We start from the raw sequence: 15,204 nt of genomic DNA on the forward strand, positions 1-15,204 counted from the left end.
TGAACTCCATTTCGGTTCTCCAGGCTTCATCACGGTTGAATTCGCATTGCTCAAGGTGAAGCGGTCATGGGTCCAAGTGTCGGCCGGTGAGAGAGAGAGAGCACGACAAAGGCCAAAGTGCCTTGCAAGGAGTTCTGTGGCTCCAAGCCAGGCAGCCAGTGCCCTCCGCTCCAGGTTTTCTTAATTGCAGGTGACATGAGCAGCTGAATCATTAATTATAGGACAACAGGAGCACTGTTGGGGGGAGGCAGGGTGGGGGGCGAGGTGTAATTAATCCGTGGGTGCTGGGCCGTCACCGGACCCGTTCTTGTGCGATGCTCATCTTCACCGACTGCCCTGAGAAGGTAGTGGACATTCCACATTCCTGTGGCAGGGGAGCAGGACCTCGAGGAGGACAATGAGTGTTTGACTGCCCACAAAGTCGTACTTGTTTTTATTTACCTGCCCCTCAGTAAATGACGAAGATGAGCCGAATCACCCTTAACGCATCAAACATAGTCAGACCTCGGAGGGTAAGTGGGAATTTTAATTCTGCTAAAGTGTGGGATGGGGGACCGCCACCGCCACCACCACCACCACCACCAGGGCTTGCCAGGTGTGGTAGTCGTGGCGGGGCTGCAGCGAGGTAGTGCCCAGGAGGTGGCGGTGCTGAGTGTCTCCCCCTCATATAGAGCAGCCCTGTGCTAGGTTGTCTCTGGGGTCTCCGGTTTCCCGAGTGTCTCCCCCCTCGTATACAACAGCAGCGCAGTGCTGGGTTTCTGCGGTGTCTATGGATTCCTCCTCCAAACACGAATCCAAACTCTCACCACTCACGGAAGCACAATGCAGTAGCACCCTCCTAAAAAAAAGGAGTCTTAAGTCTCAGTGAGGCTTCCTGGGTAATTAAATGACATCATCATCATTACTGTTATTATCAAGATTAATTGGCATCAATCGCGCATGGAGCATTCACGGTCAGCTGCTGTGCAGCTCTCCGGCTGTGCGTTCGGTTTGCACCGTGCGCCGTGTGGCACGACGCCCCGGGAGGCTCCTTCGATGACCGAATTCACTTCTCAAAAGGAGCTCACCCCCCACCAAGAGTCAAAGACGTCGGACGGTCGCGTGTCGAACAACCACAACAACATGTAGCGGTACAACTTGACAACACAGCGGGGATATAATTGTTATCGTTATTATTGACTAGTACGAATAGGCGAGATCATCATTGTAATAATTAGTGCGACAAATACAAGCGGCCGTGCGTCCTCCTACGATGACATTCTGCCAGCTCTGAACGCGAGAGATGTTGGCTCATCCTTGCAGGAGGCCAAATGGTTAACGCGGCACCTCGGGAGAAACTTACAGACTGCCGCGGGGCCCCACAACGCAGACGTCCAGAAATAAACGGAGGTGGAGGTTGGTGGTTGGTGGTGGTGTTCATGAAACGGAAGCAAACAAAAAAAACACAGAATAAAATGATGGAAAAATTAAAAACACAAAACACGAGAGAGAGAGGTGGTCTTGTTAACGGAAACACAACGGTGGCAGCAGCAGCAATGGTGGCAAAATGAAACGTGACAAACATAAAACGCAAAAAATATGGTGATGGAATGGTTTGTAAAATGCGGGCAAAACACGATCTGGGAAGCGTCCAACGCCGATCGGCGGTTCGGCGAGTACCGCCGGGTTATTTGCCGGGGATCGCCGGGTACCGGCAGGTACCAGCCACGCTTTACCTTCGTTGACGGAGATGGTCGGCTTCTTCTGCCGAAGTCCGAGCAGAACGAAGAAGAGCGCCAGCGGTATGAAGACCTCGCAAGCCAGCACCCACTGTGTGTCACACACACACGCACACGCGCACATCCGGGCACACCCATGGTCTATCCACCGCTACAAGGGGCGCCTCGTGGCGAGATGTTGTATGTACGTATGTTGAACTTCTTTCACACAGTACGTGATGTATGCTAGGTGCGGGGGTTGGACAAACCCAACACAAAAAGTAGTTCTGAAGAAATTAGTTTTCTATCGATATTTAAAAATGCATATCTCCAGTGGCTTCCTCATATTGGAAGGAAGAGCATTCCAGACGGCCGCAGAAGAGCATCTGAGAGCGCGTGATGCAGTAACCGTCTTTGTTTGATGGCCAACCAAAAGCCGCTGTGAGGATGACCGGAGTTCGAGTGATGGTTTATGCTCCCTGACGAGATCAGCAAGTTATTGTGGTTCACTTATGGCAAGCACTTTGTGTTGAATGAGTGCAGACCTTATACATGTGGGAGGTAAACGAAAACACCCAGAGAAAACCCACACGTGCAAGGGGAAACGCACTATCCCATACAGATGTAAACAGTAAAGACCACATTTTATTCCTTCCCTGCCTTCTCTTGGCGAGCCAGGGTACAGCGACTCCTCCCAGAACGCCGACGAGAATGGAGGTGTGATCTCCACCAACCCTTCGCTGCTGCTGCTGCTGCCTCCACCGTGCTGGGTTAACGGCCACGCCACGTGCACCGTAGCCACCACCGGCCAAGCTCATTGTAATTTGTGAGCGCACTCCGCTCGCATGAAAAAACACAGCCCCAAAAAATCAAACGTGTGCACTTTTTCTGCCCGAATGTCCCGGCACTTATCGATTTATGGTAAATGGGGCATTTAATTAAATTCCTGTACAAAATAAAACTGCTGTCTCACCTCGCATCTCCCTACTCAAGTGCAATAGTGTGCCAACGTCACCGTCGCAGGTTACAGGTTCAATCCCATCTACCCATCGGCATGAGAAAGGGGGCTTTATCCAGCAGTGCATTGATTGTGGCTGACAATGATGATGTTGCTGGTCTAACGGTTTCTCAACTCCAGTACTCGCTGCCTCACACTACAGTACAGCTTTGTGCAATTACCAAACCATCAAGGGCATTGGGGTGTGTGCAGTGGAATTTTTTTTTGAATGAAGCGAAAAGATTGGTAAATGCAGAAAGGTGGAGGATAGGGAGCACTGGAAGTTGAGATCTTGACCAACATCATCCCGATCATTCTCAACCACTGCTGGACAAAGACCTGAATCCAGCAACCCATTGCATCACGGTGGTGAGAAGATAACTACCTGGCTAGGTATGGAGGAGGCTGTAGGTTCGATCCTGCCGCTAACGCCTGCTATATATTTGGAGTTTGCGGTGTTTCTCTCCCAGTGGTCGTGTGGATTTTTATCCGGGTCCTCCTGTTTTTCCCCTCCACGTTTAGAATCAATGTCACGCATTTAGAGTATCTGGCTGCTATAAATTCCCACGTGGTGATAAGCCACTTCGTTGAGCTATCATTTGTGATAGCAAAGTCGCTTCTTAAAAAGTACTATATAGTTCAGTGAGTCTTACCCGCTAAAATAAATAAAATTGTTGACTTCTATGATAGTGGAAAATACACCGTGAACAAATACTCTCATTAGAGCTCTCCGGCAGTTTGCACAGACTGTGGTCAACCAGAACACAACCACAGAGCAAGTAACACACTTCAATGGTCCCATAGATTTGTTTTTTCCCTCCGGGTCCTCCTGTATTTTCCTCCACACTTAAAATCAACAAGCGTTTAGATCAAATTCTTTGGTTCTTTCGGTAAAGTCACGTAGATAGAAAAGGAATATTACAAAATAAAGTAAATAAAAAACTAAAACCACAACATTCTGATCGCAACACAAGCGATCGAAACGTGATGACTGCTTGTGTTGCGATCGAAACGTCGTGGTTTTTGGTTTTTATTTTTATAATTTTGTATTTTTATTCACTTTCTTTTTTATTATAAATTTTCTATTTACGTGACTTTACCGAAATAACCAAAGAATATTAATTCCTGCAGTCACGAAAGTTAAGTCAAAATTGAAGCGTTTAGATCGTAGAGATGATTTGGCTGCTACAGATTTCCACACGATGATAAGCCACTTCGTTGAGCCATCACTTGTGGCCAGGTCGCTTGTGAACAAGAAGCTAACAGCTCGTGGGCTTCACCTCTTAAAATAAAAATAGTTTAGTTTTATAAGAATTTGTTTTACGATTTGTTTAACTTTCCTATACTCCGCACTCCTATCGTGTGTTTGTACTGTTTGTTGTTGTAACGTTGTCACCCACTCCGACCCTCCAGTATGAACAAGTATTTTGATTCTGAAAGGAGGCGGCATCATCATCATCATTATTATCACAGCGATGCACTCACTCTTCCGCGACTCCTGACGCAATTGTCTGGCTCCCTGACCACCTCGATGTACAATTACAGCTGTTGCTGCTCTCCACGTCAACATCATCAGCCACGGCAAGCGGATGAAAACGGACACCTACCATGTCGTGAACATCGATATCAGCGGTCGGTAACCAAAACAACAAGAATAGAAGAAAAAAATCGAATAGGAGACGGTGGCCCTTGATAAATAACGTCACGCAGCGGTGTTTAAAGGGCCGCATCGGGCTCCAGAGCCGCAGGTTGCCGACCCCTGATTTATATATTTTTTTACTATTTTTTATTTTACCAGATAAGGCCCATCGAGGTATATAGTTCTTTTTCAGAAGCGACTTGGCTATCACCAACGATAGCTCAACAAATTGGCTTATCATCATGTGGAAATTTATAGCAAGCCAAATAAATACTGGACGCACACATCGATTCAAAAATGTGGTGGGGAAAAAGCGGAGAACCCAGAGAAAAATCCACGTAACCACGGGGAGAGAGAGACACGCAAACTACAAATATACGGCAGCAGGCGTCAGGGTCGGGATCGAACCCCCGGCCTCCTGCAAACAGGCGAGCGAGATAACAAATCGGCACCGCAGCACCCTTGGGGGGCCGTCCATAAATGACGTCACGCGATTTTGGACGATTATTACCCCCACCCCCCATCGTCACAAGTCAGACCCCCCCCTCAAATATGACGTCACAAAGCTCTGCCCCCCCCCCCCCCCCAAATAAAACATGCTTCAAATCGCTTTAAACTATTGTCATTGTAGTGCGTATTTAATGTGGCGCTGCACTCCGATGTTGTCTATATTTATTTAAAGTCACAAATGTCTGACCCCCCCCCCCCCCCCCTAGGTGCGTGACATCATTTATGGATGGCCCCTTGTATAAAACATCCGCTGAGAAAAGGTACCGAGAAGGAAGTTGAAAGTTCACCTCCTTGTAACCGGGCAACGGCGCTGTTTGCCATCTTAAAGCAGGCGACGCCACGTGGCCGCCCGCGACCTGCTTCGTGTGTTCTTAGTTGTATTATTGCCGACACACTCGCCAATGGGCGAAGCGGGGTTATCGGTCGTCCTGGGAACGGGAGTCCAAGTCCACGCGTGCCTGCTCGCCGCACGCTTCTCGACTTCTGCTCGCGTAGAGCAGCCCCCCCCCCCTTGCGATCGATCGCTCGCTCGCTCCACTGCTCGTGAGGAGGGGGGGGGTCCAAGTGGAGGGTGTTTTTGGCCTACTCTTCCATGCTGCGCAGACATCTTGCAGGAGTGGGGAGTTACCCACATCACTTTACCCCAACCGTACGCGACCCACCGAACATCTCGTGGGGTCTGCACTCATGTCGCTGGCTGAGCAAGGGAGGTGGGAGGGGATGTAAGATGCTTGTCCCATTGATGAAACTGCCTCGGAAGCCAGCACCTTCCTTCGATCACCTCCTTTCATCTCTTTGCCGATGACACTCAAATGTTCTTCTCCTTCAAAACATTCACCCGCGAGCTTCCCCTCTGCATCTCATCCTGCCCAACAGCCATACAAGCCTGGATGGCCGAACATTTCCTTTCCCTACATCCTTCCAAAACCTCGGAGCTCTTATTTCCATCCTCTCGCTCACCCCCCCACCCCTTAGCCTCTTCCCAAACTCTCGGTTCCACTTTCACTCCCCACATTGCCATCACCACTCGCACGCGCGCCGTTGCCATCTGTCCAACATCAGGGGGAAAATCCGCCCACTCATCACCGCCACTGCTGCCAAACTGCTCGTACACTCCCCCCTCGTCTTCACTCGTCTGGATTACTGCAGCTCACTGCTGGTCCCTCTCCCATACATCCAACACGCAGCTGCACGGACTCGACTCAACCTGCCGTACACATCTCACTGCTCTCCTCGCCTTCAACAACTTCACTGGCTTCCTGTCGATCACCGCTGTCTTGTTTTATTCTTCGCACTCGTATTCAAAGCTTGGCACCGTCTTGCGCCACCCTACCTCTCTTCTCTCATTTCTTTAAAATGTCCCTTCACGCTCCCTTCGATCTCAATATTCCTGTCTCCTCACCGTTCCATCACCTCCCTGCGCCGAGTCTCGCTTCCGTGCTTTCTCTCTTCTTGCCCCGTTGCACCATGGAACAAACTCCCACTCTACACCAGACTCTCACCCACGCTTTCCAACCTTTCGCTCGGCCCTCAGCTTCTTTCTCTTCTCTACTGCTTTTTCTCTTCTAACCTACTCCCAGCCCACAGTCATCTTCCTCCGACGACCCTTAATCCTGAAGTTTCACTTTATACATGCACCTAACCACATCTCTCCCCCAGCACGACAATGTGCTCCTCCATCAGCTCCACTACCCGGCCACCCTTCACCACTTCACGCACGTGCCCCTATACCCCACTGCCTCTCGTCCACGCCGCACCCATCAGACACCCTCACTCACCATCACATTCCACCTTATTCTGCCTTACCTACCACAGCAACATCAGCTCCATTCCCAGCCCCTGTCCCGCCATCCATTCCGTCAACTCCCTCACTGAACGCCGTCGGCTTGCATTTTACAGCGCCCTTTCCAGGGCGCTATATACATCCGAAATATAATTGAATCGGTGTGATAGCGAATCGTGGTGATGTGTCATTATCAGTGTTCGCTGCACACATAGCCTACAAGACATCGCCATCAACATCATCGTCATCAGCCGATGACGCTGGTGCTGAGCAGCGGTGCAGCGGTTAGCGCACTGCGCTACGAACCCGGTCACACGAGGTTGAATTCCCGGTCATGGCCAACATTTAAGAAATAATATTTCAACTGGTCTTGGGCCTCCCCTAGGTCTACTCAGTGTGGTGAGTAAAGATCAGCACTGGGGAGACAAAGGCAAACTAGTGTGGTTTTGGCCACCCACTCCCTGTGTGTGCCATTCCGGCTTTCATTAGGTGCTCACTAACAGCACTTGCCCCAACAGCCTGTTCAGGCTATAAAGGGGATCTTTGTCTTTGAGTGCGTGAGTCAGAGTAGAAATGTGGGAGAGTGACTAAGACGTCGTTGTGACCTGTGGGGGTGGTGGCGGATGAGAAAATGCACTCGGACGCCTGGTGCAGACCGAGTCGTCAACACGCACGGGCGAGGAACCAATGCGCAAAGTCCACGGAAACGGTAACCGCCGTGATGTTTGCGTGCAGGACACACAGCTGAAACTACAAACTGAAAATAAACTGATAATAAAGGTTTTTGGGATAGATCGCGTAATTATAGACGTGTACTTACACGATCTAACCCAAAAAAACTTTATTAATAATAATATTGGTCGCGAAAGCCTGCGTGTGAAATTAAAAAAAAAATTATCTACCAGTAACGTTTTCAGAAGCGATCTGGCCACAAATGATAGCTGAACGAAGTAGCTTATCATCGTATTGAAATTTAACCGCAGCCAAATACTCTAAACTCACGTTGATTCTAAATGTGGAGGGAAAAACCAGAGGGCCTGGAGAAAAATCCACGCGACCACAGGGAGAGACATGCAAATTCCAAATATACAGCAGGCGTCAGGGTTGGGATCCAACCCACAACTTCCTGCATACCAGGCGAGGTAGTTAACATCTCGCCACCATGACGCTTACACAACACACAACCACAACCATCATTATCATCAACGTCCACGCGTATCCACCCTTCCGTTCTCACACGGGGAGAGCAACACAGCAGCAGTAGCCGGCCAGCGGAGTCCGGTGAGTGTGCAAAGCGGCTCAGAAACTCACTCCCATCTCCGGCGGAATTCATTATTCATGCGACCCCACGAGTCCCCCGACTGTCTCACACGACCACTTAGCACGGCACGTATCGTGCCAGTGGGCGGCAGCGTGGCGCAGTGGTGAAAACCCATGCCATCACAGCAAAAGAACCCGGGTTCGATTCCCAACTCTGGTGCCTTTCTACCGTGGAGTTCGTGCGTTTCTCTCCCCATGTTCTGCATGGGTTCCCTCTGGGTTCTCCAGTTTCTTACAACAGCTAAAAAGAAAACCCCAGACAACAGCGTTCTTCACTCATTTTCTGAGAGGGGAAGGGGGCACTTTCTCCGACAAGACATCATCAGTGTAAGGGCCGCCACGCATTTGAAACCATTGTGGGTTTGACAGCAGCACGATGATGATGATGATGGGTGGGGGTGTTTGTATTGTCGGGGAGCCGCACATCAGGGGCCCCCCGCACTAAAGGCCACCACGGGCCTGCCAGTAGCCCCACGGTGCCTTGCAACGAAGACCATTGCCATACAATGTAACTGGTATTAGCCGGAAAAAAATCATTCCAATGCTGAAAAGTCACACTGCAACTGACTCATTGCTGAAGCAGCAACGTCTGCCCCCTACCGCAACAACTGGCCAGGAGTGAGTCTTGCCTTCCTATTGGATCGGGCAGTGGCATAGCCATTGAGTGTGCAGGCGGTGCAACTGCTCCGAGGCACACAGGCTGGCGGAGGCCCGGGTGCTGGGATAGAAAGAAAAAAAAATCCAAATGGTTAGTTTTGTATAGAGTCGCCGCTCGTGCAAACTGCAGCATCATGATCGTCAGCCACGGTCAATCACGCGCTGCTGGATGAAGGCCTCCTCCCGTAGTCGTCGTCGTCATCTCAGTCCCTCGCGATCCCTGCGATGTTGTAATGCTCCCGAACCGTGCGAGGCGTTACGTAAAAGAAAATTTACACAAGTGTCCGACACACAATGGAAGATGTATTGTTTACACGATCAGCAGAGTTAATACAGCAGCCTACACACACACACACGGGCCGATTTAATCGCTATCATCATGTTCATATTAATCGGCATCGTGTTTCTTGTACGTTACTGCTACAGCAATGAGCATGGCACCGTGGTAAGAACACTTGCGATAGTGACAGTAGCAGGCAGACGCAGAGCAGGAGGTAAATTTACTGGAACGTCATTCATAGCACCCGACACAACCACACAAGAAGCGTAGCTGCTGCAGGGAATGTGTGTGCTGCTGCTGCTGCTACGTGGAGCAATACATCACTCGTCATAACACAGAACAAAATAACAAGGCAAATATCCTCCATGTCGCCTTTAACAGAGTGTCAGGGCAAGTTCTGTTTGCGAGCACCTATCAAGGTTGGCACAGCACAGACCTTTCAGGGAGTCGGTGGCCAACATCACTCCCGGCCGACTATTCCTCCCACTGCTCATGTTTATAGACTGCACCAGGTACTCGTTTAATGCCGAGTCGACCTAGGTGAAGCCCAGGACAGATTCAGATATTTGTCACCGACGTAGGTTGATACACGCAGCACACACAAGCAGCACACACACACGCAGCACACACACGGTGAACACCATCACACCGCCAATACCAGCAATCACCGTCATCAGATGGTGGTGGTGCTGGTGGTGACGCTGTGAATGACAATGATGATAATGTAGATTGGGTTTGTGTTGTAGGTTTGTGTGCAGCATCCACGGATCACAACGCAGGAAATACCACAATGATCGTTATCATTGGTGAAGAAGATGATGATGATGATGATGGTAGTGTGGATGATGATGATGTGAATTACACAAAGCTCCCCACACATCATTAGATGGTCATGACCATCAGCTGATCAGGGTGATGATGACGACGATAACGACGATGACGACTGTATGGGTGAAGACGACAATGTTCAATTGTCGTAAATTGTGTGGACACACACAGATCATCATCATCATCATCAGGAGATGATGAGGATAATGGTGGTCGTGGCCCTGCGTGGATGATGTGGATGATGTTGATGATGACAGTGATGTTGGATGGCGGTGATGCAGACTGTACACATCAGCAACTTACATAACACTGCCAATACCATCATCACAATCGGGATCATGAGAGCTGATGAGAATAATAATGGTAGTGGTGGAAGGGGTGTGTGGATGATGATGATGATAATGATGTTTGATGGTGGTGATGAAGGCTGTACACATAAGCAACTAACAAGACACTGCCAATACCATCATCAGTATCGGGATCATGAGAGCTGATGAGGATAATAATGGTAGTGGTGGAAGGGGTGTGTGGATGATGATGATAATGATGTTTGATGGTGGTGATGAAGGCTGTACACATAAGCAACTAACAAGACACTGCCAATACCATCATCAGTATCGGGATCATGAGAGCTGATGAGGATAATAATGGTAGTGGTGGAAGGGGTGTGTGGATGATGATAATGATGTTTGATGGTGGTGATGAAGGCTGTGCACACAAGGTACTTACAAGACACCACCAACACCAACATCATCATAAGGTGATGTTGAAGATGGTCGTAGATAATGATGATGATGAGAACGCAGATGGTGATGTGTACAAATATACATGCACATTACAACACATCACCAACACCACGAGTACGATCATCAGCGGATGATGGTGGTGATGGTGAGGATGATGATGTGCAGTAGACACAGCTTGTAACATGACCAGTACAATCATCATCAGCTGGTGATGTGGATGATGGTGTCAGTGTCAACATGAAGGACGCTGCTACTGGGCAGTAGGAGGCAGACGACCTCCAGCAACAACGGAGGGCAGAGGAGCGACGCTCACAACAACGAGCGGAGCGCCGGGTGGGTAAAACACGGCGAGTTGGCATAGGAGGGGGCACGGTTGGTGCATCGGCCAGTCATCTAGGTCAATCGACCCATGGCACCGGGGTCTATCCCGTGACCTGTCAGCGATCATTCAACACTCCACGTGGCCTAACAGTGCACCTAGTTTAACACCACGGCGCTTGTGCCAGGCTCCGTGCGAGTCTGTGTCTCCCCGTGCGAGTCCGTGGCTCTCCGTGCGAGTCCGTGGCTCTCCGTGCGAGTCTGCGGCTCCTCGTGCGAGTCTGTGGCTCTCCGTGCGAGTCTGTGGCTCCCCGTGCGAGTCTGCGGCTCCTCGTGCGAGTGTGCGCCTCTCCATGCGAGTCCGTGGCTCCCCGTGCGAGTCTGCGGCTCTCCGTGCGAGTCCGTGCCTCCCCGTGCGAGTCTGCGGCTCCTCGTGCGAGTCTGCGCCTCTCCGTGCGAGTCTCTGCCTCCCCGTGCGAGTCTGCGACTCTCCGTGCGAGTCTCTGCCTCCCCGTGCGAGTCTGCGGCTCCTCGTGCGAGTCCGTGGCTCTCCGTGCGAGTCTGTGGCTCTCCGTGTGAGTCTGCGGCTCTCCGTGCGAGTCTGTGGCTCTCCGTGCGAGTCTCTGCCTCTCCGTGCGAGTCCGTGGCTCCCCGTGCGAGTCTGCGGCTCTCCGTGCGAGTTCGTGCGAGTCCGTGGCTCTCCGTGCGAGTCCGTGGCTCTCCGTGCGAGTCCGTGGCTCTCCGTGCGAGTCCGTGGCTCTCCGTGCCAGGCTGCGGCTCTCCGTGCGAGTCAGTGGCTCTCCGTGCGAGTCCGTGGCTCTCCGTGCGAGTCCGTGGCTCTCCGTGCGAGTCCGTGGCTCTCCGTGCGAGTCCGTGGCTCTCCGTGCCAGGCTGCGGCTCTCCGTGCGAGTCCGTGGCTCTCCGTACGAGTCCGTGGCTCTCCGTGCGAGTCCGTGGCTCTCCGTGCGAGTCAGTGGCTCTCCGTGCGAGTCCGTGGCTCTCCGTGCGAGTCCGTGGCTCTCCGTGCGAGTCCGTGGCTCTCCGTGCGAGTCCGTGGCTCTCCGTGCGAGTCTCTGCCTCTCCGTGCGAGTCCGTGGCTCTCCGTGCGAGTCTGTGGCTCTCCGTGCGAGTCTGTGGCTCTCCGTGCCAGTCCGTGCCTCTCCGTGCCAGGCCGTGGCTCTCCGTGCCAGGCCGTGGCTCTCCGTGCGAGTCCGTGGCTCTCCGTGCGAGTCCGTGGCTCTCCGTGCGAGTCCGTGGCTCTTCGTGCGAGTCCGTGGCTCCCCGTGCCAGGCTGTGGCTCCCCGTGCGAGTCCGTGGCTCTCCGTGCGAGTCCGTGGCTCCCCGTGCCAGACTGTGGCTCCCCGTGCCAGGCTGTGGCTCCCCGTGCGAGTCCGTGGCTCTCCGTGCGAGTCTGTGGCTCTCCGTGCGAGTCCGTGGCTCCCCGTGCCAGGCTGTGGCTTTCCGTGAGAGTCTGTGGCTCTCCGTGCCAGTCCGTGCGAGTCCGTGGCTCTCCGTGCGAGTCCGTGGCTCTCCGTGCGAGTCCGTGGCTCTCCCTGCGAGTCCGTTGCTCTTCGTGCGAGTCCGTGACTCTCCGTGCCAGGTTGTTTATCTCCGTGCGAGTTTGTGCAAATCTATCGATGAGAGCTCCATGGATTGACGTGTTAGGATGTGGGTATCTGTGCGAGTCTATTGGCGTCTCCGTGCGAGTCTATATGGGGTCGTCTGTTCATATCTGGGTTGACCGACGAAAGTGGGGAACACAGAAGTACAATACAACGGAGGTTTTCTGCACTGCCCAACAACCAAGGCATACCTGACGTAACCTATAGCACATGTTATGCACGGTGGGCACCCATCAAAACACAACACGCAGCTCTCATTGCCACCGTTACAGATTGTCGGCACCACAGGTGTCAAACAACGCAGGCGCGGTCACCTTATCTGCCACATCGCGGATAAGAGGATGAATCGCGGATAAGGGGGGTGGGGACACGATTTGCCCCCTCATACAAACGCAAAATAATGATGTCAAACGCACCACTCGTAACGTCCACCACCCAAGAAGACAACGATCCCCGCAGAAACTTGCCCCGTCAATCGCCCCCTCAACCAAGCCCAGCGCGCGTCACTCAACGAACGCGTCCGCCGCTGCGGGGATTTTTGCTAAATCCATCTGTGCGGATTGATGTGCGTCTCTCACCGGTCCGCGCCGCTTGAGGGTGACATTCTTCCACAGCAGCAGCCCGAGCTGATGAGCGAAGCCCATGGTTGTCACTGCTGCTGCAGCTGCAGCTGGTGGTGTTCGTGTTCGTGGTGGTAGCGGCAGCGGCGTCTCCTCCTCCTCTGCCTCCTCCCCGCCGCGGCTCCTCAACACCGCGCCTATCAATGCTAGCAGATACAATCTCCGCGGCCTTATATACCGCAGGTGCTGTGGGGGGGGGGGGGCGCACGCGTCAACGCTACCATTTACAAACACCCATCGCTTTAAATTGCAGGGGTGGGGGCTGTGGGGGTGAGTAGGAGGGGGGCGGGGCTGTAGGGGGGAGGGGCTTGCAGGTGTAGGGGGGGGTGTTTCCACTACGTGGGGAGCGGTGGTGCAGCGGTTAGCGGACGCGCTACGAAACTTGTCCCACCCGAGCCGAGGTTCGATTCCCGCGCATGGTCAGCACCCAGCGAGGTTTGTCTTGAACCGCTCCTGGGCCCTACACCCCCCCCCCCACTAGGTCGACTCAGCCTTAAATGTGTACCTTGTGGCGGTGTGTAAACGTCGCCGCGAGGGAGACAAAGGCGGGCGTGGTGCTTGGCCACCCACACCCCCCTTGGTGTGCCGTGTGCTGGCCTTTACACAGGTGCTGCACTTGTCCCAAAACATCTGTGGAGGCTATACGGGGATCTTTGTCTTTACATAGACCCCCCCCCGCACCGCCCACTCTTCCCCCCCAACACACAAGCGCCCCGCCCCTCGGGTCCCATTTCCCGCTAAATCCACCAACCGCCACGCGCGTGCCAATACACACGTCACTTGCCCCGCCCTCTTCATATATACGCAAGGGGGGGGGGTGAGGGGGGTATGACGTCGCCTCCTCTCAGTGTGTTGAATGGGAGTGGGGGGGGAGTTGTGGGGGAGTTGGGGGGCAGAGGGTGGGGGGGGACCTTGAGGAAAACGGGGGGGAGGGGTTAGGGGGGGGCGAGAGTCACTAAGCCACGCCTTCACATCTCCCCCCTCCTCGCCCCTCCCCCCGTTTCCGGTGCGCACGCGCGTATCACGCGGTCAAACCCCCACCTCCCCTCCGCACTTAATAACCGTGACGTCACCCTTCAGGATACATGGCGGTGACGTCACGACATTCCCATAGGAGAAGTTTAAAATGTTGCCGCCAAATTGGTTCCATTTAAACCGGGTTAGGATTGTCCAGTTTGTGTTCAGTTGGCTGTGTACGGTGGTGTGAACGAAGTTCAACATACACACGTACCATCATCACAATCTTATCATCATCACCTCATCACCATCACCACCTCATCATCACCATCACCACCTTATCATCACCATCAAGCCACTGGGCGATGCACCTTCACAACATCTAGATTGGAAACTAATTTCTTTAACGCGGTTGGGGGCGTACGGTGCGAAAGAGGTTCAACAATCATGCCATACAACATACGTACATATGTTGTATGGCATGTACGTACAGACATGAAAAATACACGCGCACGCTAATTTCGCTGCGAGAAATGCCCACGTGATGACAAGCCGCTGTGTTGAGCTCTCATCTGTGCTCATAGCTCAGTGGGCTATGTCTGGTAAGATATAAACAAATTGGTTTATTTCATTTTAATATGTTTTTTACCTGTCCTATACTTTGCTTTAGGGGCAGTCCATAAATGACGTCACGCACCTAGGGGGAGGGTCAAACATTTGTGACGATGTGTGACGAAGGGGGGGGGGTGAGAAATGTGACGTCACATCAAAATGCGCAACTTTAAATCAATATAGACAACACGTTCTACTTAATTAAATAGACTTCTTAATGCATGTTTTCTCCTACAACATCAGAGTGCAGCGCCGCATTAAATACGCACTACAATGACAATAGTTTAAAGCGATTTTAAGCATGTTTTATTTTCAAAATGGAAATATGGTTTTGGGAGGGGGGGGGGCAGAGCTTTGTGACGTCATATTTGAGGTGGGTCTGACTTTTTGTGACGCCGTGTGACGAGGGGGGCGTCAAAAATTGTCCAAAATCGCGTGACGTCATTTATGGACGGCCCCTTACAGCGCATCGGATTTCTCCTGCAGTCTCAACAACTATTCTGATTCTGCACTCCTATCGTCGTGTTTCTATTGTTTGTTGTTGTAATGTTCTGACCTGCCCCTACTGAACATCTGTTAAAAAGAGCTTTATAGCTCTAAACAAATATTCTTCATCCT

General features: G+C 52.2%; 1 protein-coding gene across 2 annotated transcripts in view; it reads right to left on the bottom strand.

The window, feature by feature from the left end:
* Nucleotides 1–13,244, bottom strand: part of ABCA2 (ATP binding cassette subfamily A member 2) — a 63,515-nt gene extending 50,271 nt beyond the window's left edge. For both annotated transcript variants that reach the window (XM_078881310.1, XM_078881309.1), the window contains exons 1-2: nucleotides 12,976–13,244; nucleotides 1,716–1,809 (exon numbers count right to left, since the gene is read on the bottom strand). In XM_078881310.1, coding sequence (XP_078737436.1) covers nucleotides 1,716–1,809; nucleotides 12,976–13,041 — 160 coding nt within the window. In that variant the 5' untranslated portion in view covers nucleotides 13,042–13,244. The remainder of the gene's footprint in view (nucleotides 1–1,715; nucleotides 1,810–12,975) is intronic.
* Between the last annotated feature and the right edge of the window lie 1,960 nt (nucleotides 13,245–15,204).

The sequence above is a fragment of the Lampetra fluviatilis genome, chromosome 61 (assembly GCF_964198595.1).
Source record: "Lampetra fluviatilis chromosome 61, kcLamFluv1.1, whole genome shotgun sequence".
NCBI lineage: Eukaryota > Metazoa > Chordata > Hyperoartia > Petromyzontiformes > Petromyzontidae > Lampetra > Lampetra fluviatilis.